At 37.9% G+C, this 27,370-nt stretch overlaps 2 protein-coding genes across 7 annotated transcripts in view; one reads left to right on the forward strand and one right to left on the reverse strand.

Annotated features, from left to right (window-relative positions):
- Window positions 1-22,091, forward strand: part of EFR3A (EFR3 homolog A) — an 84,381-nt gene extending 62,290 nt beyond the window's left edge. For 5 of the 6 annotated variants that reach the window (XM_063327549.1, XM_063327548.1, XM_063327550.1 and 2 more), the window contains 10 exons: window positions 187-262; window positions 2,955-3,116; window positions 4,313-4,444; window positions 4,968-5,035; window positions 6,208-6,335; window positions 11,411-11,499; window positions 15,562-15,610; window positions 16,735-16,838; window positions 17,811-17,860; window positions 19,095-22,091. In XM_063327549.1, the coding sequence (XP_063183619.1) occupies window positions 187-262; window positions 2,955-3,116; window positions 4,313-4,444; window positions 4,968-5,035; window positions 6,208-6,335; window positions 11,411-11,499; window positions 15,562-15,610; window positions 16,735-16,838; window positions 17,811-17,860; window positions 19,095-19,200 (964 nt within the window). In that variant the 3' untranslated portion in view covers window positions 19,201-22,091. The remainder of the gene's footprint in view (window positions 1-186; window positions 263-2,954; window positions 3,117-4,312; window positions 4,445-4,967; window positions 5,036-6,207; window positions 6,336-11,410; window positions 11,500-15,561; window positions 15,611-16,734; window positions 16,839-17,810; window positions 17,861-19,094) is intronic. The other variant, XM_063327547.1, reaches the window with a different exon arrangement.
- Window positions 22,092-26,247: 4,156 nt separating this feature from the next.
- The window catches only part of LOC134510882 (uncharacterized), a 47,662-nt gene continuing 46,539 nt past the window's right edge, over window positions 26,248-27,370 (reverse strand). The window contains exon 31 of the mRNA XM_063324094.1: window positions 26,248-26,911. Within this exon, the coding sequence (XP_063180164.1) occupies window positions 26,601-26,911 (311 nt within the window). The 3' untranslated portion in view covers window positions 26,248-26,600. The remainder of the gene's footprint in view (window positions 26,912-27,370) is intronic.

Below are 27,370 nucleotides of genomic sequence, written 5' to 3' on the forward strand. Positions count from 1 at the left end.
ATATGTGGTTGTCATAATTCTGTTTATGTTTTTTCCCTCTTCAACTGAAATGTGAATGTCATTGTTAAACATAGATATAATTAAAATGGAAATGGCTTCAAGTTTTGTTTGAATCGTTCGTGTATTTCACATCCTCTTCCCTTTCAACTTGTTTTTGCTAAAACAATGTTTTTGTTTCCTTTGTAGAATAATACCAGATGTTTCTGATCTAAAGATAAAACGAGACAAAATTTCAAGGCAAGATGTGAGCTTCATGAAAAAGGTAATAGATGAAAAAGTTAACTTTTCTAGCTAGAAAAAAGATAAAGTAAATGAACCAGTTGCTTTACTTTTCCACAACTGTGTTTTTGCAACAAGTTGCAAAGATCACTATTGAGTGATTTTATTTCAAATTAGTGATTTCAAGGTTGAGGTGTTCTAGACACTTGAGAGGTAGTTCCATGGAATAAACTTTTCATTTATGCCTTCAGTGAAACTCCTTCTGTGCATGAAATTAGAACAGTGTGTATCTAAACCATGATTCTGAAAAATGCACCTTTTTATAGGGCATTGTGCCAGTTGACTTCTGGGTATGTTTGATTCTAAAGAAAACCAGATATTTTATTTTTTTAAAGGATGCCTATTTGGAGTAAACTTACTTCTTTACTATAAACACCTTATTTTCTATGGGGGAAAAAATGCATATAGTTGTTAGTGTGCTTTGTCATTCCTGACTATAGTTTATCTGTGTAGGTATGTTTGTAAACAAAAAAAATAAAAATTACCAAAGTTAGCTCAAGCAGGCTTTAGAAGGTTTATCACTGTTATCTGCCTAAGAACATATATTAATTTCTCACAGCTATCCCATACTGTTTTGGTTTTGTTTCCTATTAGCTGAGAAATAATAAATGTGTGTCATCAGAGTGCTGCCTTAATTTATTATTCTAATTACAAAAATCAGCAGAATCGCAATTTAACTTGTCTAGAGATAAAAATGCTACATACATAATCATATGCAAAATAGAGTTGTGCAGCTTTCAAGTACCATTGCAAGATAAATGTTCTTGCTAACTTGGTACAGTTGATATTCCTTGTGGTATATTTATACCTGTTTTGATTAATACTGGAATAATGCAAATAGAAAGAATACTCCAACATTGGCAATTATTAGTAATGTATCTTTGTAAAAACTGAATTAAATTTTAATTGATTGATTTAATGTCTAGGATTTAAAACATTTTGAATAAGTTGTATTTACTGATTTTTGCTAGATTAAAATTTTAATTGTCAAACTAAATATTTGAATTGTTAACACTGTCATCTGAAAAAGAGGGCAGGAGAGGAACAGAGACTCTTATCAGGACAAGAAAAGATGATACAATCTTCTAAAAAAAATATTTTAACCCTGGGGAATGAAGTTATTCTATAATTATCCATGTCATAGTGTTTCAGGTGCGTATCATAAACCTAATGTTTCTCATCTACTTTAGATAAGTGTGTTAGCAGCCTACTCTTCCTAGATTCCTTGCATTGTCAAAGGAGGGAGGTGAAGCACCTCCAGAAGTCCATTACGACCTGAATTGACCACCTAGACTTGTTTGATGTTAGGTGGGGATCCTAAGGCCATTCTGTGTCATACTTAGGAATTTCTGTACCTAGAATTAGGTGGAATTAAACCAGACAGGCACAAAGCTCTTTCCATCTCAGTCCACCTTCGCAAAGCCAGGAGGCTTATTTCTATCCTTTCTTTAAAGGGAAATGTTGAACTTCTTACATTTGGCAATCTTCTAGAAAGATAGTACGTGTCAAGAAAATCCACATAATAATTTATTTTCATATTGAAGTGCAATTCTTTATCAGTGGGATGAATAATTTCATTACTTTTACTTTCCAAATATACGGTGTCTTTAAACAGCTAATATTCACTGTGTGTATTTTATAGTAGCTTGTGTGCTTTGCTAATAGCTCTGTTTCCTTCTTTTCTAAATAAAGCAGATATTTGAAAAATTATATATTTTATTTTAGAGATAATAAAAAGACTGAAAACATCTTTATTACTTCTTAAATGAATATGTCCTGCTTGAAAAACAGATGTATGTTTCTTGATTCTAAAGCTGAACTAGTACTTCCAGAGGTAAAGCATCGGTCCTTAGATCTTGAAAATTAACTGTGTCAGCTGATACAGACCTGTATCCTGTACAGGTTAAGAATGCGGGGCTGGTATTGCATGCAAAACCTGCTTCTTAACCTGCCTTGCTGTGTTTTCATTGTTTTTCATTGAAATAATAGTTTCTTTGCAAAGATTTGGTTACGCACAGTGTTAGGAGGAAAGAAAAGTCACTTACGAAGTTGAGGCTCTTTCATTAGATAACCCGTTCTTCACTAGAGCTAGAGCCTTCCTCTGCGCGGTGATAGATGAGCCGCACTCATCTCCTGAAACACTCTCCAGAATAATTTCTTCTCCGTTTGCTATTCGAGGAGACTTGCTTAATGAACAGATTTGATGTCTTCACAAGGATCAGCCTTGGAGCTCCTCAGTTACTTGAACGTTCTTGAGAATGTTTCAAGATTTACATTTTATTTTCTCCTTTTCATAAATGGGCAATTTTTAAAAAATATTTCAGTAGGAAATGAACGCCAGTGCCTGACACGCAGTCCAGTATTCGTGTGCAATTCTCTGTATCATCTTCCCTATCTGTACACTTCTACATAAAATAGAAGAGTTCTGTATTTATAAAGAAGCAGCTGTTACGGTAGTAAACTAGCAATCTTCTTGATTGATCCTGTACTTGTTTGTGTATGTATATGTATACATGTATTTTATCCTTTTTTATTTTTTTTAATTATGTATCATCTAACATCAAAGTTGGCCCTGCTTAGAGGAGCGAGTTGGACTACAGAATCTTAAATTATCCTTTCTAGCCTAAGTTATTATATGATCTTAATACTCATTTTCCCTTTTTTGTCTTTAATAGCATGGCCAGCAATTGTACAGACACATCTACTTAGGCTGTAAAGAAGAAGACAATGTCCAAAAAAACTTTGAACTGCTGTTTACATCTCTAGCTCTTACCACAATTGAACTTGCCAATGAAGAGGTGGTTATTGACCTCATTCGATTAGCTATTGCTTTGCAGGTATGAGTCTGAAGCAGTGTTGGGTTCACTGATTGACAATTTATATTTGTTTTTCGCATATTGATCTTCAAATTGGAAGTCGCATCAGTCAGTCCTAATTTGGTCGATCCATTAAAGAAATGCACTTAATACACAACATTTATTAATAGGGAAGCTTCAACTAATCAGATTTGTTACACACTTCTACAGCATGTTCTCTTCAGGAAATATAGCAGATGTGGAAATCTGTTGAAACATTCCGTAGAATTGCTGATGTATTCGTTAGCAGATCAACGAGATATTCTTATGACCTGTGATCTTGTGTCAGTGTTCCGTATAAAATATATGGACTGTCCTCACCTTGGAAGAAAGTTTATGGTTAATTGATTTGTTGGACATACTTATCAAACCAGGCTATTTAATCTTACCTTAGAGTAAAATTCTCTCACTGTGTTGACAGGCTTTATTCCTTAACGTTTCCTTTACAGGATCAAACATGATTTCATACTTGCATACATTCCTCAATGAAACCGTATAACTTAGTAGCTTTATCTGTGTCAAAATTTAAGCATTCAAATAAATAGCGCTAGCATGTGCAGTGGAAATTTGATGAAATTGTGTTCCGTATTCCCAGTTCACTCTGTCATTAGCCTCATTCCCCAATGTGCGTCTGCATTATGAAACCTCTGAAATGCAGAGTGCATCCTTAATTTTAAAATATGTCAATGAACCAAATCCTTACTTGATCAAAATATTGTTCTGTTTTATTGGAACAAAAATAATACAATCTAAATAAACACATAAAAGCTAATAAGCATTAAATAATTCCCTTTATGGTACTGTACCCGTGACTTCCAAGAATTATTTTTATTATTAAACTACTGTTTCTAATTTTCCAGAAAAAAGTTATGACGAGCAGGTGGTAGGGACAAGAGACTACCAGTCATTAATCTGTACTCTGTTTCTGAGAAACATAAGTTTGAGTTGGGTAGACTTATTTCTCTTCATAGGCATCGAATCCTTCAAGCTAACTTCAGATTAATATATACCTAATTTAGGAGTGACCTGAAAGACCAGGATTTTAAGATGAGAGGTATTAAATGCTGTGTATTACCAGATAGTCATCGTATGTCAGCTAGTGTTGCTAATAGTAATAATATTTTGACTTTCATATATTCAGAACTTGGGAGAGTATAATGCTATCCTATATATTTCAGGACGTTGCCATCATCAATGAGGATAATCTGCCCATGTTTAATCGTTGTGGTGTCATGGCACTGGTTGCAGCATATCTGAACTTTCTGAGTCAGATGATTGCAGTTCCTGCCTTTTGTCAGCATGTCAGCAAGGTAACACATAATTAAGTAATTTAAGTCATTTAGAACAGTACGCATTCTGCTGTAAAATGAGTAAATAATTTCTGTCACGTAATTACTTTTGGTGTTGATCTCCTGTATTTGTGTCTGCCAACATTGCTCTTTGTCTTCGGTCTCTGATGGCATTGTTTGCTGAGTCTTAAAATTACGCACAGAATATTCTTCTCTCGAGGTATAGCATTTTTCATTTTGTTTATGGTACCATATATAATGGGCTAAATCCCCATCTGGTATAAGACTTTACAGCCTCACTGGTTTTGGTAAAACAGTACTGACATGCGCAAGACCATGAGAAACAGATTTTTAGGCTAAAGCGTGAGTGCAACAATCTCTTTCTCTGGTTAAAAGAAATTCTAAAGGCCTCATTTGTGCTGAGGCAGGTGTTAGCGAAGGATTGGTAATCTGCTACAGCAGAACCTCTTTAAGCAATTTAGTCATTGGAGAAAATAGCTATGGAGCTACTCCATTTGTACTGTTTGTCTTGGGTTTTTTTCAGGTCATCGAAACTAGAAGTCTGGAAGCATCTTATTTTCTACCAGAAACAATTTTCAAAGACAAATGCAAGTGAGTAGATACAGAATGTGAATTAATGAACAGTGAAGTACCTATTTTACTATTAAAAATTGGGTATCATTGAAATACATTTCATGTGTGAAAAATAATTTGGAGGTTTAAGAGTGTACAGAATAGGCAGAAGAAAACCAAGCAGTAAAAGCATATGTGAAAAAAATCTGGTTTTCAGGCTTTTTTTAATTGTAGTCAGAAGCACTTACATCTGCAAAGTCTGCTGCTCATTATAAGTGCTAACACAGCAAAATGCAGTTTCACTGAATCACAGAATGGGTGAGGTTGGAAGGCACCTCTGGAGATCATCTGGTCCAACCTCCCCGATCAAGCTGGGTCACCTAGAGCAGGCTGTCCAGGCCCACATCCAGATGGCTTTGGACTTTTGGACAATGTCTCTGGGCAACCTGTGCAGCGCTTGGTCACCCTCGCAGTAAAGAAACGTTTCCTGATGTTCAAACAGGTGAACTGTTTTTCAGTTTGTGCCCAGTGCTTCTGGCCTTGTTACTGGGCACCACTGAAAAGAGCCTGGCTCTATTGATTTTCCACCCTCTCTCCCTTAATGTAGTTCTACGCATTGATAAGATCCACATTCTTTTCTCCATGCTGAACTGTCCCAGCTCTCTCAGACTTTTTTCACTGGGGAGATGCCACAGTCCCTTAATCTGTCTTAGTGGTCCTTTGTTGGACTCTCTACAGTAAGTCCATGTCTCTCCTGTCCTGGGGAGCCCAGCAGTTGACACAGTACTCCAGGTGTGGCCTTACCAGCGCTGAGTAGAGGGGAAGGATCACTCCCGTCAACCTTCCCAACACAGCCCAGGGATACCTTTAGCCTTTTTGTCCCCAGGGACACGTTGCTGGCAAATGGCAAACACTATTACTCTGCAGTTTTTTCTATTTAACAGAGACCATATGCTCTCAAGATGTAGCAAAAAAGGTGAGGAAGATATTTCAGATAACGAAGAAGTGTTAAAGTAATTTAAAATATTGCAGAGGCATTTGGTGGACCCATTTTGGGGTGTATATTCATCCTTAAAAAACTGAGCAAGTTTTATTTCCATCAAATCATTAACATTGACCCTTTTTGGTTGCTTGCAGACATTGGAAAAAATATTTTATTTAATGAACAAATCTCTATTTGTAGATAATAACTCCAATATATATTTTCACAGTCTTCCAAAATCCTTAGAGAAGCATGAAAAAGATTTATTTTTCCTGACAAACAAGATTGCCGAATCATTAGGAGGCAGTGGATACAGTGTGGAAAGACTGTCCGTTCCGTATGTGCCCCAGGTAACAGGTAAGCGGTGATTAGTGGCGATACTGCTAAGTGCCAGTTACTAAGAATGCTTTCTTGATGTGTTTTGTGACAATGAAATGTAATGTGACTACTTGCCAAAAAGATCTAATTATTGCATAATTTTGTTTTCTCAAGTTTTTTTTTTCTCATTAGCTCATCTGTTATTGCTAAGAAGTTTCAACTTCCTGTCCTTTTAAGAGATTTTTTTTTCCTTAAATTCAGAAGGTGGGGCAGAAAGTTCCTGAACCCACTTCAACTCTTTTTAATGAAGTCTTTGCTGTTGAAAAAATACCTTAAGAAGATAATGGTGATTATTAATGTTTTTCTGTATTAATTTGAATTAACAGGTGAGGAAGGATTACACAAGTCAGCATACTTTATCCTTTTTATGTAAACGCTGGATGGAACATATCCCATCCTTTTGCCATCTGGCCTTATGCTGACTTCAGTTGTTTGCCTTAGTCAAATTCTCAATAAGCAGATATTAATTTAATCAAGAATGTTACGTTTTCCTCCATCAGATACCTAGGCTAGCTTAATGTCAGGTAGGACAAGGAAAGTGCCTGAGGAAGATTTTTGAGAGTTCGTGCTACCAAGATGCAGGAATAGTGTGTGGATAACTAGCTTAGTATGTGACATTGTGTGTTTTCTGCTTTTAATATATTTTCAACAGCCAATTGAGCAACTTACTGGAAAAAAAACTGTTTGAAGCATTTGTTTTATTAACTGTGTGTGTTTTGTGGCTGTGCTTAACTGTTCTTATTGTAAGACTCTGGGAAACCCCAGTCTGACCTTTTTGAGAAATAAAAGTTCCTAGGAAATATGATTCCAGTGTTTTGTAGCTCGTGTATAGAAAGAAACATGATATGTATGGACAGTGAATGCCAGATCTGTCACACTTGCAGCACGATTCCGTTGCCGCCTGCTCTTGAATAAGCTTTTTTGGACGGCTGCTATGGGAGGGGATGAGTTCTCCAGAACAGCAGATGTGGGTTTGTCCTATGTGCTAGCAGGCAAACCAGTGATACATGCGCGACACAGCTGCGATGTCTGTTTGCTGTTGCTGGTTGTCATCTTTTAAAAAGGAAAATGTTACTATACTTGACAGATTATTTCTTCTGGCATCCAAAAAAAACCAGTTATCATTAAATTTTAGTATTGGCAGAAGAGGTAGGTAGCAAGTAAGGAAATGTTATGTTTCCAGTTTTTACTGTCTTTGTCTGAGTGAATGAGAAAGACAGTCTGGTTGGAAATTCAGATTAAGCCTCTCTTAGAAAATGAGATGTATTTATACCCAAATGACCCTACTAGGGTTTTGTTGGATACTTTGATAAAAATGCATTCCTCCACAAAAAGATATGTAAATTTTGAGAAGGTTAAGCAAGTTTAGCTGCAAGTATGTGATTAACTGCTTCTTCAGGTGATGAGAAGCAGCCATATTTAATGCTAAATCTTAGAGTATGTGAATCAGATGGCGGGGGGGGGGGGTTGTGTTGCAGTATCTTGAAAAGAGCAGTAACCAAAACTGGTGTCATGCCTATTATCGTAGCTGATTAGGATCATTAATCTCTGATCCTGGGAGATACTGAGCTTCCAAGGTTTTCATTTAACAAAATCAAGAGCAAAGTGAATATTTTGGAATTCCAAAACTTTTCATTTTTACTTAGATGTTTAATTTCTACTGTTAATACATATAATGCTAGAATAAAGTGTTTCAAAATATATCAATAATTTTAGTAAAAGATGGATCAGTTTTTTATATATTCCTGTGAAAGTTATGTTTGGAACTAAAAAGCCAGTAAAGATTTTATCCTAAGTATTTGGAGTATTTCTGAATATTAAGGACGTAATGCTTAACAATGATTTATAGACATAAAATCATGATCCTCTCTTTGTTTCAGTTTTTTATGCTTGTCAGTTTGAAAGACATTCATATTTGCCGCTTTTTGTACCTTGTTCTCTTCCTTATTTGGGGTAGAAGGGAAGCTGATAATTTAAATGTACATTTAATTAAATTTTTTTTGGCTGTACATACATAATTTGTTTTAATTTAGCTCTGTTTCCATCAGGCAAAAAACCTCATAAATGCAGACACAAGTCAAAAGGTAAAAATCAGTTGTAGGTCAGCCTGCTCTCCTGCTAGCTGTGGTGTGTGTATAGGATGTGCACAGTCAAAAAAAAAAAAAAAAGCTTTTAGAAGGCCTTTAGACCTTTAGGCCAAAAATTGTGTTGTACTTAGTGTTTCCTTCTGCTTTTTTTTGTTTATCTCCTTGATATACCTGTAGCAATGTTAGCTGCTGCAAGGTTTGCCTTTGTGTTTACTCTTGATTTGTGACTCTACGATATGGTAACTTCCTATTTTCTTTTCCTGAGGAGGTAGCAGGGCTATAGGTATCATTTTTGTGATAGAACTAATTACCTCTTCGAGTGACATTACAGGAACTTGGTAGAAAGTTGGGAGAAGCTCGGAGTTGTTCACAGAGCGATGATTCCTCTCACTCGCTGGCTGTTCAGGATAAAGGTCCGTCAGTGGGACACGTATACGCGCATATGTTCTGTGTGCATCTCGCCAGTAGCTGGGCTTTGACGCTGTCTGCCCACAGCTGTCTTCTGGTTCCCAGTCTTCCCAGTCACTGTCACGTGAGTCCCCAGGGTCCACAGCCCCAGTCCAGCTGCTGGCACAGATCCCTCTGGTGCACAGTAGCGCCCTTGCGTGTGCTCACATGGGTCTTGGTCAGTCCCCCAGGCTCCATGGTCTTTCTGACAGTTGGCCTGGACCTCCTGGTCCTGCCAGGTGCTTCTACCCTCAGAGACACACGGACACCCTCTGCTCCCAGGCCACTTCACCTGCTCACCTGCTGCTCCAGCTTGCTATTCCCTCGCGATCACACACAGATGCACCTTTGCTTGCTCCAGACGCACGGGCCCTCTGACCCATGGTCTGACTCCAGTCCCTGCACTCAGACCCCATGCACACACCTCACCCAGGGAAAGAGAAATGGGATTTAATGAGAAGACGGGACAGGCTGCACTGACGAAACTCAGGACGTGGCCAGATGTGTGTACTGATCAGCAACTGGTTAACATGGGATTGATGCCTTCATCCCCTTGTCCCTCTCTTTTCTTTGCTTCCTCCTCTCAAACCATCTCAGTCCTCCTTTTCCCCACCCTTGATTCCTCCCCTAAACATCCCACACTAAGCCTTGTGTGATCCCAAGATGCAGTTCCCCTCCATCTCGCTATGTGTCTCATACCCCAGTCACCTCCGTCAATGAGGTGACCCAGAGAGCTGCTCCCATTGTCCCATGGGGTGGGTGCCATTCTCAGATTTGGTGGGGCCAAAACTCCTGGGACAGCCCTGTCAGGGACTGGGGCAGACAGGTATTGGGGCTCCACCACCGCCCTCGTTCCTCTGAGCTGCTTCGTGTGCGGGGGGTCAAGCTTTATATCATATAACAGAAAAAAAATGCAATTTTCACAGGTTTTTCCCACTTAATATGTTGAAATTAGAGACAAATGGACATTTTTATTAGGCAAGTATAGTGAGGCATCCATTACAAAAATTAATTCTATCCAAAGTAGTCCCAAAAATGTCCCTTTCAGTGTTTGGATGTCAGTTACAGAGAGAGCAGCAAGATGGCAGCAAAGATGTGGGTTTGTCTTGTGTTTACTCTTGAGGGCTAAGGTGCTTTCCTCAGGCTCTGTATGTATTGGGTCAGGTACCAGTGAGCCATCAGAGATTAAAAATTAAGTAAATCCTTCAAAATGCCACTTGAAGTGCTCAGAGACTCTGAGAACCTGGCAAAGATAGCTGGAATTCAGGTGCTTTTCACTAATCTTGTTCTTTCACTGCCTCTTGCTCTTAAAATAGCCTTTCATTGATATGACTTCTGAAAGTTATTTCTTGATTTTTTTAAAAGCTGAGTGTGTTTAGCTCTGCTGGAATGAATTCTGTTTGTTCGTGCTCAATATTTGCACTGCAAAAGCGCCTTGCTGGAAGTGGTTTAAACAAAGGTTGCAGAAGAACCAGCATAAATTACCTTGTGGTGGAGATTTACAGGCGTTCTCCTTATCTTTGTCTTAGTATCAAGTGCCTGTAGGTGCTTCAGTGTGCAGTGTGAGTCATCAAGGAATAATGGCCCTGACCCAAATGGCTTGATCTCAGCTAAAATCTAAAATGTGACATTGCAACTCATGGTTTTGTAAATGAGATGCACGAAAGTCAGGCCACTCAAGTCTCCATTTGCCAGAGGATCTTCATGATGCATCTGTAAATGTGTTTTTACTGGTTTTTTTAATCTTATGTTAGTATATTAAATGTCAAAAATGAGAAGAGATTAGTGGTGTATTGTCTCAGGAATGCAGTCACAAAAGGAAAATCCATCAACTGATGGATCATTTGTTCGTGTCTGCGTAAGCGTTAGTGAAATCGTTGTGTTGCTGTTAGTATCAGCACAGTTGATCTTATTCTGACTACTTTTTAGGCCAGCTGGACTTGCTAAAATGTTTGTAGGAAGTTAGAAATGGAGAGATTTTTTTTCACCAAGTAGAGTTTTAGACTCACTGAATACGGTACTTGGAGCAACAAGAATAAAAAAGGATCGTTGCTCATTTCCATTTGGAAATCTATTTCTTCTGTCAATGAATCAACTTCCAAGAAGCCCTTTTCTCTTTCAGAATACCTTCAAATTAAGACCTTAATATTTCACTTTCACAACGCAAAAAATAAGTTCAGGCTTTTGTAAATTACTCTGCAGCAATATGTCATCATATACTATGCTATTTATTATGCATTTGAATAAGATCTCCTCTAATTTTTTTGAATCCTGGGCTTTCAAGGGAAAGTTGGCAAGATCTGGGATGAGAGGGGGAAGGGACAATATAAAGCTTATTTTCCTTCATATTTAATAATTTAGGGCAGTAACTGATCACTTTTCACAACGGTCCAAATGATAAACTAGGTGTTCTTGAGTTTAACAGGCATATAGAAACAAATCTGCATCTGATGTGTGGAAATTTGATGGATCGTGTTTCAGCTCTATTACAAAAAGCGAGATAAGTGGTTTTTCTTCTAGATGAGGACAGACTCTCCAGGAGGAAGAGCATTGTGGACACAGTATCTATTCAGGTGGATATTCTGCCTGGCAACAGCACAGAGGATAAGGTATGAAAATCACAGGATGTTTTAAAGCAGCATGTTCATGGTGGCAGGGGGTGAATGCAAATGAAGTTCTCCCAGAAAGTCTAATATCTGATTGTTCTAGCAATGTTAAATGCATTGGGGTTTTGATGTTTTTAATGCCTATTTTTGTAGAAATGTGTTGTCAAAGGCTCTGATCTTGCTGTATAAAAATGTAAAGTATTTTGTCACTATAGTTTTTTACAGATAGTGCTGCAGAATATGGGGTGGCAATACATATATACAACTACTATTTCATGAGTAAACACTCTAAAATATTTTCTTTGCATTTTGAGGGATCAAATAAAAATCCTGCATCTGTATCCCTGCATCATTTGAAGTATCTGAGAGTCTCGTTCATCAAAATGGGGCTGACAGATATCAGACTAGTGGGAGACCTGCTGTCTTTCAGAGGGGCAGGTAAAAACTAGGCAGGTTACATACACCACGGTGTTACAGTATTACTCTTCCCTTCCAGAAGAGTTTAGCACACAGTGCTTTAAAGACACGGGAAGGATAAAGTAGCAACAAAAAGTTCATGTGTAAGGTACAGGAGCTGATGCTAATTATCCCTTAGGAAGACTGCATTATAATTAAAATTATCCCGCATCTTTTGACACTTAATTTGAAGTATTTCTTAAAATAAATTTTCATTTCTACTGAATGTTTTTCAAGGTTCTGCTGATTTTTATTAACCCGATTTCTGCTGGCTGTGATGGAGATTGGCTGTTGAAATTGAGGTGTTTGTACATGCAAATGAATCCTACCTTTAGCACCTTAAAGCACAAACCAGCTGGGGACGTGAAACAGAATGTGGGGACAGAGTCAAGCTGAATGTTAGTTAAAAGTGCAGTATTAAGCTATCGCAGAGGAGTAAGTCTCATTTTAGAATGACAGAAGTGATTTATGTTTTGCATCATTATTATTATTCCTTTCTGCTTTGTGTTGATGCTACCTCAGGTGATATTCTGTGTTCAGTTCCTGCCATTGTGCTTTAACAAGGGTACAGATAAACTAGGTAAAGGCTTAGGACAAAGAAGAAAGAAATGTTTGAAAAATGAACCAGATTATCACAATCTTTAGCTTTCTGAAGAAAGTAAATGCTCCTAGTAGGAATGGAGTTGTTTGCCATTAGTATACTTTTTTAATCTTATGCATTATATGTGATTGAACATCTTTCTTGAAGGTAGAATCAAATGAGAGAAGCTTCCTTTTCAGGTTTCAAACAATTATGCTGATGTTATGTTAAGCATTGACACATTGACATTTTTTGAACAGGATATAGCAGTTGTAGATAAATCAAAATCTGTGTATGGGTTCTCAGTTTAATGTGGTACAGTGTCTTGGATAATTAATTACTATTTGCCTGTCTTAAAAACAAGAATTTTATTAATCAGAAACACATGAAACAAAGATTCCTCCTTTAGTTGCTTTACAGTGCTTGTTTACAATGCAAAGGGAAAACTGATATTTTCCAGTTTGTTGATTGCAAATTGGCCTTGATACCTAAATAATGAACAGCTGAAAAATTTTCATAGAATCATTGAATCATAGAATTATTTAGGTTGGAAAAGACCATTAAGATCATTAACCTAACACCGCCAAGTCCACCACTAACCCATGTCCCTGAGTGCTACATCTTTTAAATACCTCCAGGAATGGTGACTCAACCGCTTCCCTGAGCAGCCTGTTCCTTCAGTAATGGCGCTTTGTAATTTTTGCTAATTCTTGTCCCCTCATAATGCGTGTTTTTGGCCACTTGGAACACGGGATGATACTGTGGATGTCACTCAAGAGCAGGAAAAAAGAAAAAAAAACTCTATGAGGATATAAAATCTGATTCTCTTGCTATGTAGATTAGTAAATATAACATAATCCATAACTGTCAGCAGAATTAAACTGCAAAAAAAGGAGCATAAGGCTTTATGATTGAGAGGATAAACTACCTAATTAATGTAAGTCTTAGGATTAACGATCTATGGTGTCATTTCTACACTGAGGTAGAAGACTGTTTATCCATAAAATATCTGCTATTGTATACAATATGAATGCAATTCTTTTGTCAGCACAATCAAAGTTTTTTGTTGCGGGAAGTCTGTTAGTGAATCCTGTTTAGGAAGATGGTTTATTCCATAGTTATCTTCATTTATAAGATGAAAGCACTTGTAAAAGCAGCTAGTGCTTCTGTGATATTAATAACCGTATACAGTGCTGGCTAATATTAGCAGCTACTATGGATGTTAATTAGAAATCTTAAAAGGCTGCCATAAGCAAGCAATTTTCACCAAATATGAATTGTATAAAAGATGATTATTTCGAAACCTGAATACTTTTTATGTCTAGCTATATCCACAAATATTTGACATAAAGGGTGTTTTAATGTTTGTTTATTAACCTTTTATATATTCCGAGGTAGAGAATACAATGCTAACGTAGTAAAATCTGTTAGAAAAATATTATTTACAGCTCCATCTCCTGAAATAACACTGATGGAAAAAGGAAACAGCTGCTACTTCTGGCTTTTCCATTTACAGTAGGTCGAGTCAATTAATTAAAAAATAGAAAGAATGCAGGGTCTTCTGAATTGGGTGAAACAACTTTGTGCTACCTTACAGATCTTTCATCTTAAATCATATTAGACCATTCTAAACAATTAGCGTTCATAAGGAAAAATAAAAGTGCTGCCTGTTTACAGGTAGTTAGTTTTGAAGGATTAAAGTAAGGCAGTCCAAGCCAAGAAAGCATGTTATGCTCAGGTGAACACTGTTCTGCTATCTAGGCAGCTTCCCCTAATATTATCACAGTCGTTTCACTGTAAATATACTTCATGACATAGAAACTGTAGGTGTATAAAGAATTGAAACACAGAAATCCATGAGCTGGAGCTCTTCAGAGAAATGTTCATGTGTCTTTGGTAATTTTGCAGCCCCAAGCAATTCCTAATGAAGTACATCTGCAGCAGCAAGTGTATATATTCTTATTACTAAACGAATACATTTTCTCAGTGCATCAGACATAGCTTGTTCTGAAGAGCCCTTTAGCTCCGAAGCTTATGACATAAGCACCAAATTATAGAATCGTAGAATCATCTAGTTTGGAAGGGACCTTTCATATCATCGAGTCCAACCATCAACATAACACTGACAAAAACCATCACTAGACCATATCCCTCAGCAGTATGTCTGCCCGTCTTTTAAATACCTCCAGGGATGGTGACTCAACCACTTCCCTGGGCAGCCTGTTCCAATGCTTAATAACCCTTTCAGTGTAAAAATTTTTCCTAATATCCAGTCTAAACCTCCTCTGGCACAACTTGAGGCCGTTTCCTCTTGTCCTGTTACTTGGGAGAAAAGACCGACCCCCACCTGGCTACACCCTCCTTTCAGGTAGCTGTAGAGAGCGAGAAGGTCTCCCCTCAGCCCCCTTTTCTCCAGGCTGAACACCCCCAGCTCCCTCAGCTGATTCTCATCAGACTCGTTCTCTAGATCCCTCGCCAGCTTTGTTGCTCTTCTCTGGACCCGCTCCAGCACCTCAATGTCTTACTTGTAGTGAGGGGAGCCCATACTGGTATGAAGTTAGCCTAAAGCCAAAAAACATTTTCCATTCTAGCCGCTACTACCATCTCTTCCTTTAGCGTCACGTTGCTGGTAGCTCAATCCCCCGGAGCGGTTGCTATTATTCGCAATAGCTGTCTAAGAACCAGTACTGAGGCTTAGCTGTATAGAAACACCACAGCATATTCCTGACCCAAAGGAGCGTTCTGATGAAATGCACCTTCTTTTTCCAAAGTATTATTGCCATAGAGCATCTTGACCAGAATTTGGAAAGTTTTCCTTGATCTCGTTTGATAAAAATGCTAATTGCAGTGGATTAAACCTGTGAATTCGCGATCTGTCGGCTGTCATGGGAACTCCAGGTACAGCTATAAGGAACTTGTAAGGCAGAAAATTTGTGTGGCCATTTTGACCTTCTGTATTTATCACATTCCTTGTTTTTTAGAAGCTTGTTATATGTGAGGTTTAAGGGGTTTTGTTTCTTTGTGTTCAGATTGATAATACTGAAGAAATCACCTTTGAAGCTTTGAAGAAAGCAATTGGTAAGACTTATTACAATTGTGTTTATGCAGCATAGTTTTCAATTACTGTGGAACTGCCAGAGAAAAAGCTATTGCTGGAATAACATAGTTAAAATATTGCATTTGTTTCTCTTCAGCTAGTAAACTTATTAAAAACTTCATTTATTTATATCTAAATTTCTGAAATGATAGCTGGATAATTTTAGTGAATTCATTTTCTGACTGAATGAAAAGCATCTGGAAGTGCCTGTCATCTATTAAATTTGCCCTTACAGGCCAAGCTATAAATAATGTGAGATTTTCAAATTCCATTGAGTGATTCTTTATAAAGCAACTGAAATATTTTTACATATTAAGATTTTCAGGTCTGCAATGCATTCAGAAAATAGATTGTAAGGCACACATTGTAGACTTCAAAAACACTCCATTTTTTTATTTAGTGTATTGATACACATTTGTCTGATTTGTTTAAAAAAATATTATTCTGACAAGGGACGCACCTACCAGAACTCAGAATTATCCAGTTTCCTTATTTCTTATCACTATAAGTATGTACTAATTAATGCTGTCCAGTCCACCAAAATCCTGAAAAAACCATGAATTAGACATGGATGTGTTAAACAGTAGACGCTGATATTTTAAACAGTGATCCAATCTGACAGTTTTCCAAAACTGCCTGATCACTGAGGTACTTAAATTCATTAGATACTGGGAAGTTCCAGCTGGTTGTAGGTTCAGTCAGCCTGTGGAGGCCGAACTTGCTTTTCCCAAATTCTAATAGAAAATCCTGTCTGCGTGGTACTGGGAGGGAGGATACTGCCTTCTTTGTCCCTTGAAGCTGAACTTGCGTGCAGTGAGTGAGAAATGCAGTCTTGAGTCTGGATAATAAAGCGAAAGGAAGCCTGCATGTACTCCTAATTAAAGCACGTAGTAAGAAAGAGGCAAAACTGGGAACCTCAAACCAGTTCCCTGAAATTGTACCTGCATTTTGCTTTGGAACGACAGATGACAGCGCGCTTTACTACAGTTGCATCACTTCAAATACAGTGCTTGTTTGCTTCTGCAGTCTGCATTTGAAGGTTGATATCACTTCTACTTGACACACAAAAGTTACATTTGGTTTTATTTTTATAATTTTTTTTAAGATAACAATGGACTTGAAGAACAGGAAAAAGAAAAAAGGCGTCTTGTGATTGAAAAGTTCCAAAAAGCGCCATTCGAAGAAATAGCAGCACAATGTGAAACCAAAGTGAGTTTCTGAAAAATGTTTTGCAGCGTTGAAGATACCAGTATAAGCAGTAATGGGGAGGTGCTAGCTAAAGGTGGTTTATGTTACCATGTCACTGCTGCTGTTATTTCTAAAGAAGTTGTCGCCAATATTATCAATGTTGAGAAATTCCAGTTATTTAAAGTGTGCTTTTGATTGCTCTCAGACCATTTGAAAAGGAATGGAAATCTCATACACTCTTCACATTAACGTTTTCCTTACTGTCTTTGAAATCTAGATCATAGAATCATAGAATGGTTTAGGTTGGAAGGGACCTTAAAGATCATCCAGTTCTGACCCCCCTGCCATGGGCAGGGACACCTCCCACTAGACCAGGCTGCTCAAAGCCTCGTCCAGCCTGGCCTTGAACACCTCCAGGGATGGGGCATCCACAGCTTCTCTGGGCAACCTGTTCCAGTGTCTCACCACCCTCACAGTAAAGAATTTCTTCCTAATATCTAATCTAAATCTCCCCTCCTTCAGTTTAAAACCATTGCCCCTCGTCCTGTCGCTCCATAAAGAGTCCCTCCCCATCTTTCCTGTAGGCCCCCTTTAGGTACTGGAAGGCTGCTATAAAGTCTCCTCAGAGCCTTCTCTTCTCTAGGCTAGATTTACAGCCCATTCCTGTTTCATCCTAGGGTAACTGGAGCTGTATTTACCCCATTGTATATTTTTGAATAACTAAGTGTATTTCAGGTTTGTTAAACTCTGTCTACAACAGCAAAATTTGTTATATAGTTCCTTGCACTCCAAGACGGGCTCACTCAATCTCACGTGCCTCTCCAGGGCTCCGAATCCTTGCAGCAGTGAGAAAAGCAATTGAGATAGGAAATGCTGCCTAGATTTGCCATGTGGTGATGTGGAATACACTCACTGAGTATGGCCCAGCATATTCATTTTAGCCTGATTAAATATATAGTAGTTAATAATTCAATTTTAATCTTTTTTTCCTAGGCAAACTTGCTTCATGATAGACTTGCCCAGATACTGGAACTCACCATTCGGTAAGGCTTTATGCAAGAAGAATATGAGGAATGTAATATGAGTTATAAAGAAATTGTGACTACTTCCAGGTGCTCATGTCACAGTGTTCACATGTAATAGGCAGAAAATAATTGATTTAGCTGAATGTTGTGGCGTAACCCTGGTATGCGTTTAAGCCCGACACAGCCACTGGCTCATTCCCCCTCCGTGGGATGGGGAAGAGAATTGGAAGGGTGAAAGTGAGAAAACTCATGGGTTGAGATGAAGACAGTTTAATAGGTAAAGCAGAAGGTATATGTGCAAGCAAAGCAAAATAAAAATTCATTCACAATTTCCCATCAGGTATTCACAATATTCACAATTCCCCAGCCAGGGCAAGTAGGGCTCCATCACGCATAACGGTTACTTTGGAAGACAAATGCCATCACTTCAAACGTCCCCCTCTTCCTTCTCTGTCCGTAAAGTTATTATTGCTGAGCACGGCATCATATGGTATGGAATATCCCTTTGGTCAGTTGGGGTCAGCTGTCCCAGCTGTGTCCCCTCCCAGCTTCTGGTGCACCCCCAGTGGTGTGAGAAACAAAGAGGTCTTTACGCTGTGTAAGCCCCGCTCAGCAATAACTAAACCATTCCTGTGTTGTCAACAGTGTTTTGGTCACAAATCCAAATCACAGCACCATACAAGCTACCGTAAAAAAAATTACTCCAGACAAAACCAGTACAATGGAAAAGAGTAGTCTTCATCTAAAACAGTCACTTTGTTTTTCTTATTTTGAATCTTTTAGATAGTGAAGAATATCCAGAAACCATGTTATAGTATACGTCTATTCTTATATTATTTCTATGTATATCAGTAGTATTGAAGAATGCTGGGGTTTTTCCCATTGCTGTATCTGTTTGAGAAAGTAATTAGATACTGAACAGTCAAAATAGTACATGACATTATTATAGAGAGTTGTGCACATCTGTTGAGCAGCATAAATAGTATTTATTAGTAATTAAATGTATTTTCATAGTTCTGTAACATTCATGAAGTCGATGATTCAGACCAGAGTACAAAAAAAAAAAACCACCTGAGGCATGATAATTTCATTAGAATTTCAGGAATAGGATAAAATACTGATGGTTGGGGTGGGGGCTGGGGTGGGGTGGATAGTTTGCTCTTTGTTTTCAGCTATTAATGCGTAAAGTTATAAAAAAGAAAACCGTCCATATAATTATAAATTCTGTATATTAATTGTTCTTCTCACACAGTCCTCCGCCTAGCCCCTCAGGAACGATGACCATTACTGCCGGACACGCTCATTACCAGTCTGTTCCAGTCTATGAGATGAAGTTTCCAGATCTTTGTGTGTATTAAGTGTCTTCTGAAGTCTGCTGGACATTATTTAGAGTAGAGTACAATAGAAAGAACAAGATGAGTTTTCAAATTTTATTGTTTATTTCCTTTAAAATAATGGTGGACATGAGCCAAATACAAATTACTCTAGCCAAACTCATGAGACTATCCTGAGTTGTTTTCTTCTGTAATATATTTGAAGCTAGGTTTTTCATATATCCTGTTTCTTCATTTTCATATTTGAGTACATGTAAAAGATTTAAAACTTGTCTTGCCATATAGATGAATATTTCAGTTACTCTAGGAATTTGTATTTCTGTAAATTCCTTTAAATTGAGGCATTGTAACTGAAAAACCTGTTAAAGCTTTTTCTTTTTTTTGTTTGTTGGGTTTTTTTATTCATTTCCACCTCAATTATATGTCTAAATAGAATGCTTTTGGCTTGCTTCATCTTAATAAATGTAACCAGTGGAGCGCTACCTTAGCTCCCTTTCGTCCGTGCTGTCATAGCTAGTCAACTGGTTTATGTTGGAATATATGGAAAAAACAATACCTTACATGTGTTCAAGTACAGTAAATGAATTAATGGACACTTGTTAAGTGTTTTTTTGATGCATCACATAACATGCTTTTTAGATATATACGCCCGGTATATGTCCTGTATTTCTTGCTAAAAGTTAAATGCTTTGCCTAAAGAGGAGAATTCTCCTCTTGAAGCACTGAACTGTGCAATATTTTTCATGTCTTAAGGTGTATGGTTTACAGACTGTACTTTGGAAAACGCAGTAGTGTTTTACTGTCTGCTTTAGTATAAATACATGAGAGATATATTTAGTATAGCAGAAAATAAACTGAGGGCATTTTAAATCATAAATACAGAAATTACAAATATATTCTATGAGGTATTTCTCTGTAGTTTATTACAGCTTTTTAATGATATTTTAGAATTTGAAAGAAAACTGGATGAAACTGTTTAAAGACCAAGAATTTATTACATATGTTTTCAAGCAAAAGCATTTTTAGAGATGCATCTCTGTGTTCGTTTTTGTTTCATTTCTCAAACCATAAGGAAAATGTGGTAACTTTCATAGGTTTATGTATCTGAGTATACTATTCAAATGTAAATAAAGTAAAACTGATACAGTAAATCACTGAGCTTTTGCTGATAATTGTCAGTGCTGTCTTTATGACTCACCAAATTCTGCAGGCAAAAGGAAAAAACTGCTTTCGCTGATGCCATGAATAGTAAGTTTGAAGCATCTGAATCTGACTGAAGCAGCATAAACATGAACGAATGATCTCAACTATCTATAATAAATGTAAGACATTAAGTTAGCCAGCAGTTTAGGTAAACAGCGTTCAGGCTGTGAACAAAGTCATCTAACTTCACTTAGCCCTGCTTTGAGCAGGAGCTTGGTTTAGATGACCTTCAGAAGTCCCAACCTAACCTAAATTAATCTATGATTGCATGATTGTGAGATCTGAATGGTTATCAGGCCAGCTAATTTTTCTGACTGTTTTGAGCATTAGCAAACCCACCGTAAAACAGATTTTAAGTTTTTCAAACTATAAATCACTATTCCACTGGAATACTTTTAAAAGCCTGATGTGACATAACATCCGAGAAATATCAGGTACTTAAACCTATGAGATATCATGCTGAGACTTTCAGAAAGCATTCACAAAGCTCAAAAGGTAATTGAGACCTTCTTTTCAGTTTAACAGTGCAATCACAGCTGTTAGTGGATGACGAAACAGCCCCTTATCTACAGCATTCCGTTGTGATTTTTACTGCTGCAGCGTATCAGCCTGATCAGACCACAGTCTACACATAAATAGGACTCTAGCTTTTAGTTTTCACTTTTGGGGGTTTTTTTTAAGGTAAGACATAATAGTTTTTGGCCTATATGAAGAGTGTAATTTTTTAAATAATAAATCTAACCTAGGAATACAATGTAAAACACTTATCCACTCTGTCATTTTTTAAGAATAACACTGTGCACTTTTGTACAAAAAGAAAATAAGGAGTCTAAGAAATAAAGAATGTACTTCTGTTTGCACTCTTGCAGTACGGAGACTGTTGCTGTAAATACAGGATTGTTTCTGTGATTGAATTCTGTTGCATGAATGCTGCATGTGAAAATAACTAGATTCAGCATTTCATTTTCTGTTCTGTTTATGAAGTATTTTTCATATATGCTGGTGGTAGGTTTCCATGTTTTCAGTGTGCAAATGAGCTTTGTTTGGGAAATGCAGGTGTTGTGCAGGTGTTGTGCAGGGGGTGAAGAGCTTGTAACACTCCGTGTGCTCGCAGGGTATTTAATTTCTTCCTTTCTGGAAATTCAGGGAGTCTGTAAGTTGGTGATTGGTTCACTCTGGCCTTTCTAGACAGCTGGGAGATGGGAGGGGCTGTAAAATGTATTGTTTTGGTAGCTATTGTAATAAGTAGCTAATGAATGAAACCAAATGAATTGAGAATGCTGTTGTACCGTATAAAGCTGCTGTGTTTCACTGAATTTTTTTATGTTCTTCAGACAAGTTGCAGAACTGAAAAGCCCTGTTTGCAAACTGGCCCTGTGTTATCTGCAACACACCGAGTACTGTCACATGATTATAAATCGGTTTCCAGCTGTTTAAATGTATTCCAGCTTTTGCTTTGGGTTCTCTTTCCCATTGTGTCACTTTGAAAAATTAGAGCTTTTAGTAGTAGGTCACTTCAAAATAAATTAAATCCTTCTTAATTTCAAAAGATAGAAATAGCTGGTTGTCTAAAATCAGAGTAGGGCTAATTTGTCCGTTGTTCTGATGGTCATATATTCTGTACTGTACGTAATGAACCAGTTTCAATAAATGTAAGAAAACACTGTGCAATCTATATTTAAGCAATAAAATAAACCAAAATTTAAAATTAATCTTTTCTAGAGGTGTCAGTTCATTTTTACTGCTCACAATTAAAATGTCAATGACATAAGTTTTTTGCCATTTAAAATAGACCTCATTTTACATGCTCCCCCCCCCCCCCCCCCCCAAATGTTATAGCATTGCAGCAAAAGTTGAGAATGCAACATTACAAAAGTCAGTTCCTAATAGCATACAAGCTTCAGGAAGATAAATAAGCTATGCTTTTCGGACCTGCCTCCCTGGTTAAGGAACGTATTGAGGTTTGTAGTATCGATTTCAAGGAATAAAGTTGTTGGGGTGTGTGATCTCATCCACAGGGAGTGTTTTTCAGACAGTGATGCCATCTAACGGGGCTGAGTATTATACTGTTGTTTGTGACTCTTTTGGTAGCATTCGTTTAAATGGTTTTTCATAGTACACGCTGAAAGAAGCATGAAGAACAATTCTTTTTTTCTATTTTGAGGAAGTTGGGACCTTCTCTAGCTCACGTGAGACATATCCTAATATAGAGAGGATTATATTGTCGTTGTCTTTTCCCTTGCTCCTCTGTTCCAAACTTTTGTAGATGTTCAAACTTTGTGTGTGTGTTTAGGAAATTTTAGAGGGTAGGTATCTTCTTTCTGTATTCTGTGACTTACCGTGGGTCTCAGAACTTGCTATTGAGATCTGTAGTCATCAACCTTTTTTGTTGCTCCGGTTGGTCTGAGCAGGATTTTGACAACGGATACCTCAAACCAATCCAGGGAGAAAACAGTAGCCACCCTTGGGAGATTATTTTAAATCATATCTAAAGAGAAGGTGTAAAGGTGAATAAGGCTCTGTTACCCTACCACATGAAACCAGTCAAGGAGGGACAAAAGTGGCAGCCACTGCAGTCAGACGAAACCAAGGTGACCTGTTAAGAGCTACTTTCTGGGTAACTGGGGGAGTTTCTGTCCTGGAAGTTTTTGCTTCTTCACAGCCTTGCCTTTATTTGGAAGACTTAACTCACTCAGTGCTCACGGTTTGAACGATACTGTGGTGAAGATGCCCAGTACACCTGAGTTATGTCAGGTTGTTTATGAAATCATATTGCCAAATCTTTAATCCTTTATCAGCTTACAGGCAAAGAACAAGTGCTTAAAATAAGTAAATCAGTAAGTGCTTAAAATAAGTAAATCAGTATCTAATAAAGTAGGAAATCTTTTTACATTAGTAATTAATAGATTAGTTGTTCACTTTCAGGAAACAACTAGGTTTTGGCCAGCTATGCCCCAAAATCTGAAAAAACATAGTATAAAGCTACTGTGAGAATGAGGGAAGAAAAAAGCAATGTCTCGTCTTGCAGCTGCTGCAGGCAGTGGGATTCACGTGGCCAAATACCTTCTGGGTTTTTTTTTTTTTATTTGGGGTGGTTTTTTGGTGCTTTTCCTTTTTTCTGCACTGCTTTAATGTTTCACACTTTTAACGTAGGAAAAATGCTGAAAGGGGGAATACTATCAGCCACAGAGGTTTATAGAATATTAACTGCTCATCCAAAAAAAGATGTCTCATTTTTTCTGCTTATTGGGTTGTTTTTTCTATTTTTATTTTAGCACTGATCTCTGAGAATGAATAAATATAGTTAATCATAGCTAGATTATTTAAGACTTCTCTTTATCAACACAGTTCACGTGGCAGTAATTACTCTACGGAGCAACTTTTATGTTAGAGTCTTCCTGAAATAAGAGATACTGGAAAAAAGCCCGAAGTAATAACAACATTGCCTGAGTAACAGCTTATTGATACTGTAATTTCTCTGTTAGTTGATCGGTTCAAATGATCTGTCTCTATCTCTGCAATCAGAAAATTCAGCTTGTCCCTGAGTGAATATATGCATGTGTTATTTGCATAACCATGAATGTAATACTAGTTTCTAATAATTAGCAGAAAAGGATGGGTTTTTTATCTGAAGCATGTATTATAAGCGCAGGCTTCACAGCAGCAGCGCCGCTATCATCAATCAGAGAGATGAGCTTGTGGTATTATTAAGCAGCAACGCACTTAGTTCACTTGTTTAAAGGCCAATTTTTCCCATTTCAGCTAATTAGCTATCTGACCTTTTCATTATCATTTTTATTTATAAACGTGGTGAAATATAAAATAGTTTTTTTCATCACTTACGATACAAGGCTGATAAAAGCTCCAATTCTGAAATAAGTAAACGTACCAGTGTAATGCAGATCTCATCCTCAGCACTGGACAAAAATGGGCATTTAATGGATTTGTAGCATTTTTTTCAAGTACTGAAATGCCCTCTTTCTGTATAGCATAATGCGTGGGGGAAACAAAAATAATCAAAGTTAATTAAAATTTTGTCTGCTGATGGAATTTCTCCCATCACGTAGCTATCCTCTCTGCCTTCCCTTAAAGAAAAAGTCTTTATGTTCTCCTGGCTTTTTTTCACTAGTGTTAATGGTGCAGCCACTGCAGGCAGTGGGATTCATGGGGCTAAATACCTGTTGGGTTTGGTTTTTATTTGCTTTTTTGGTGTTTTTCTTTCTTTCTGCATTGCTTTAATCCTTTGCAGAATACCACTAGCCAGAGGTCTAGAGAATATTAACTGCTCATCAGAGAACATCCACTGGCATTTTCACCTGCTGGTCTCACAAAGTTCTGTTTGCCCAAGGAGATCAAGTGATGCGATTTAGGTAACTGCTTCCTGATCTGGAAGAACACGGGTAGCGTTTCTGTATCCAGCATTAGGATATGGTGATTGATCTGTAAGGAGCACTTTTGTGACAAAGTTCAACCCTGTAGGAGGTTATCGAGAAGAAATCCAGACCTTTCAGAGCAGCTGAGTTGCTAGAAAGTTTGTAGCAATCCAGGACTTGTTAGTGAATCATAGAATCATAGAACAGTTTGGGTTGGAAGGGACCTTTAAAGGTCACCTAGTCCAACTCCCCTGCAGTGAGCAGGGACATCTTCAACTAGATCACGTTGCTCAAAGCCCATGAATGTTTCCAGGGATGGGGCATCTACCACCTCTCTGGGAAACCTGGGCCAGTGTTTCATCACCCTCATTGTAAAAAATCTCTCGTCTAAATCTACCTGCTTTTAGTTTAAAGACATTACCCTTTGTCCTATCACAACAGGCCCTGCTAAAAAGTTTGTCCCCATCTTTCTTATAAGCCCCTTTTACTTACAAGCCCTGTGAAAGGCCGCAATAAGGTCTCCCCGGAGCCTTCTCTTCTCCAGGCTGAACAACCCCAGCTCTCTCAGCCTGTCCTCCTAGGAGAGGGGCTCCAGCCCTCTCGTCAGCTTTGTGATCATTTTTGTTGACTTCTTTCGATCAAGAAGTCAAACCTTCCTTCGCAATTAGATGTGCTTCAGAGAAAGTTCTGTATTAGTATGGATTTCCTTTTGCAAAGACACGCTCAGCAAAAGTATGGAAATATTGGTGATCTCATTGAATAAGAGCTTATCTGCCATTTTGCCCAGGTCAGCTTCTGGGGGGGTTTAAGCTGTGTGTTTGCACGGTTGAGTGCTGTACAACTGAAGCCAAATCAGAAAGCCATAGAAAGATTATACCTTTGTGTGCACCTTTCATATCAAAGTAACAAGGGTGCTAGTGATTTTGACCCTGGATGGGTTTATTTTGTTGTTTAGCTTTCTTATCAGTAGTCATGTTGTAGTAATTTTATTTCTTGTGGCGATATTTTATGGTCAAAGCGTAGTCTAAATTAGTGTCTTATCAAGTAAAAGGATGTACATATCCTTTTATACTGCTCTTGTCTGATAGCTGGTGAACCTTATGAGTGGTGAATTTGGAAACAAAAAAAAAGCAAACAAACTTGGGTTCAGTAAAAAGAAAAAAGCATAATTCCAGCTTTATATTACACACTTCAGAATACATTAGTTTTAGTTGATCCCAGGAAGCAGAACCTTTAAAATATTCCCTTTAGCATCCTGAAATCTCTCAAAACAAGATAGCTAACCACGCGTAGTATGCAGCTTTGGGGCAAGGAGTGCGTCTTTTACTGTCATGATCTGTTTGACCAGCAGAAACTCTGCACGTTGAAAATTGCTGTTTGATGAGAATGGAAGAAGGAACCCATTTTTATATAATTACCTTACTTTTTCTTTTGGATGTCTTGTGCTTAGCTCAATAAAGGAAGAACATCTGCAAAAAGAGTTGGAGTAGTTGCAGTTTGGTTTAATTAAATACCTGAAATACTTAGCCACCATCAGCAAGATCCGGCCTGAACCAACTACACAATCAACAAAGATCAGTCTTTGATCAGAACAGATTTTACATAGAAATCAAATGGAATTATACAGAACACTGTCAAATAATTATTTAAGGCAATATCTGACCTAAATACATGGTCCATAGTGCCGACTTCACTGTGGTGAGGAGTTACACAGCCTAACGTGTAATACCTAGTCTACGATTGTGTCATTTGTGTGCTGCAAAGTGTAAGCAGCCTGTAGAGTGATAAAGAGTAAGGTATGCAATGGCTGACTCTGGAAGTCTCCATGCCATTGCTCCACGTGGTTGATTATCTGCCTTCATGTTGCACAACTCTGGAGTTTCCAAGGGGACGGCGTGTCTCTCTCTTGGCTCTTCTTAACACGCTCCACAGTGGACCTTCCTCCTCACTGCTCTCCTCGGAGCTGGAGATCCCGGTGTCTGTTTCTGTGCCAATGGAAGGCCTTTCGTAAGGGTCTCTTTGGCATGAGACTTTCTCCTCGTGGCACTCTTGCCTGTGTGGAAACTTAAGGCTTTCATTGAAGAAGGCAGAAGCCATGCACTCGGCTGCTGTCTTACCGCAAGCACACAGTAGTTTCTCACACATGCTCCAACCAATACCTTAAAAAGAAGTTTCAGAAATAATGTTTGAAAGCAGTTACGATTAGTCAGTGTGTAATTTGCCATGGGTAGACGAGCTTTTGAAAATAACATTTTCAAATCTGCCTTGAATTTTAGTCTTCAAATTCACCTTTAATCATTTACATGTAAGCCTGACACCAAGGTGCCGGGCAGCTGAAAGTCTGAATGGCTTTAAGTGAATTTGTAAACATAAAGACATGAACAGCTGACGTCTGTCTCTAATCATAAAATACCTGAATGCAATTCTCTCAGCCTGACCTGGTCCCATCGTACACAGTGGTGTGATAACCTTTATCTCAATCAGGAAAAAAACTTGGGTTTATAGTGAAGCATTGCTAACACTCTGTAAGCCAAATTTTTCTGTCCCCATACTCAGCTGTAGCAGCTCACAGGCCTGCTGGCATTCGGGCTGTAATGCTTTGATACGCTGCCACCAGG

This window comes from Chroicocephalus ridibundus, chromosome 2 (genome assembly GCF_963924245.1).
Source record: "Chroicocephalus ridibundus chromosome 2, bChrRid1.1, whole genome shotgun sequence".
Classification (NCBI taxonomy): Eukaryota; Metazoa; Chordata; class Aves; order Charadriiformes; family Laridae; genus Chroicocephalus; species Chroicocephalus ridibundus.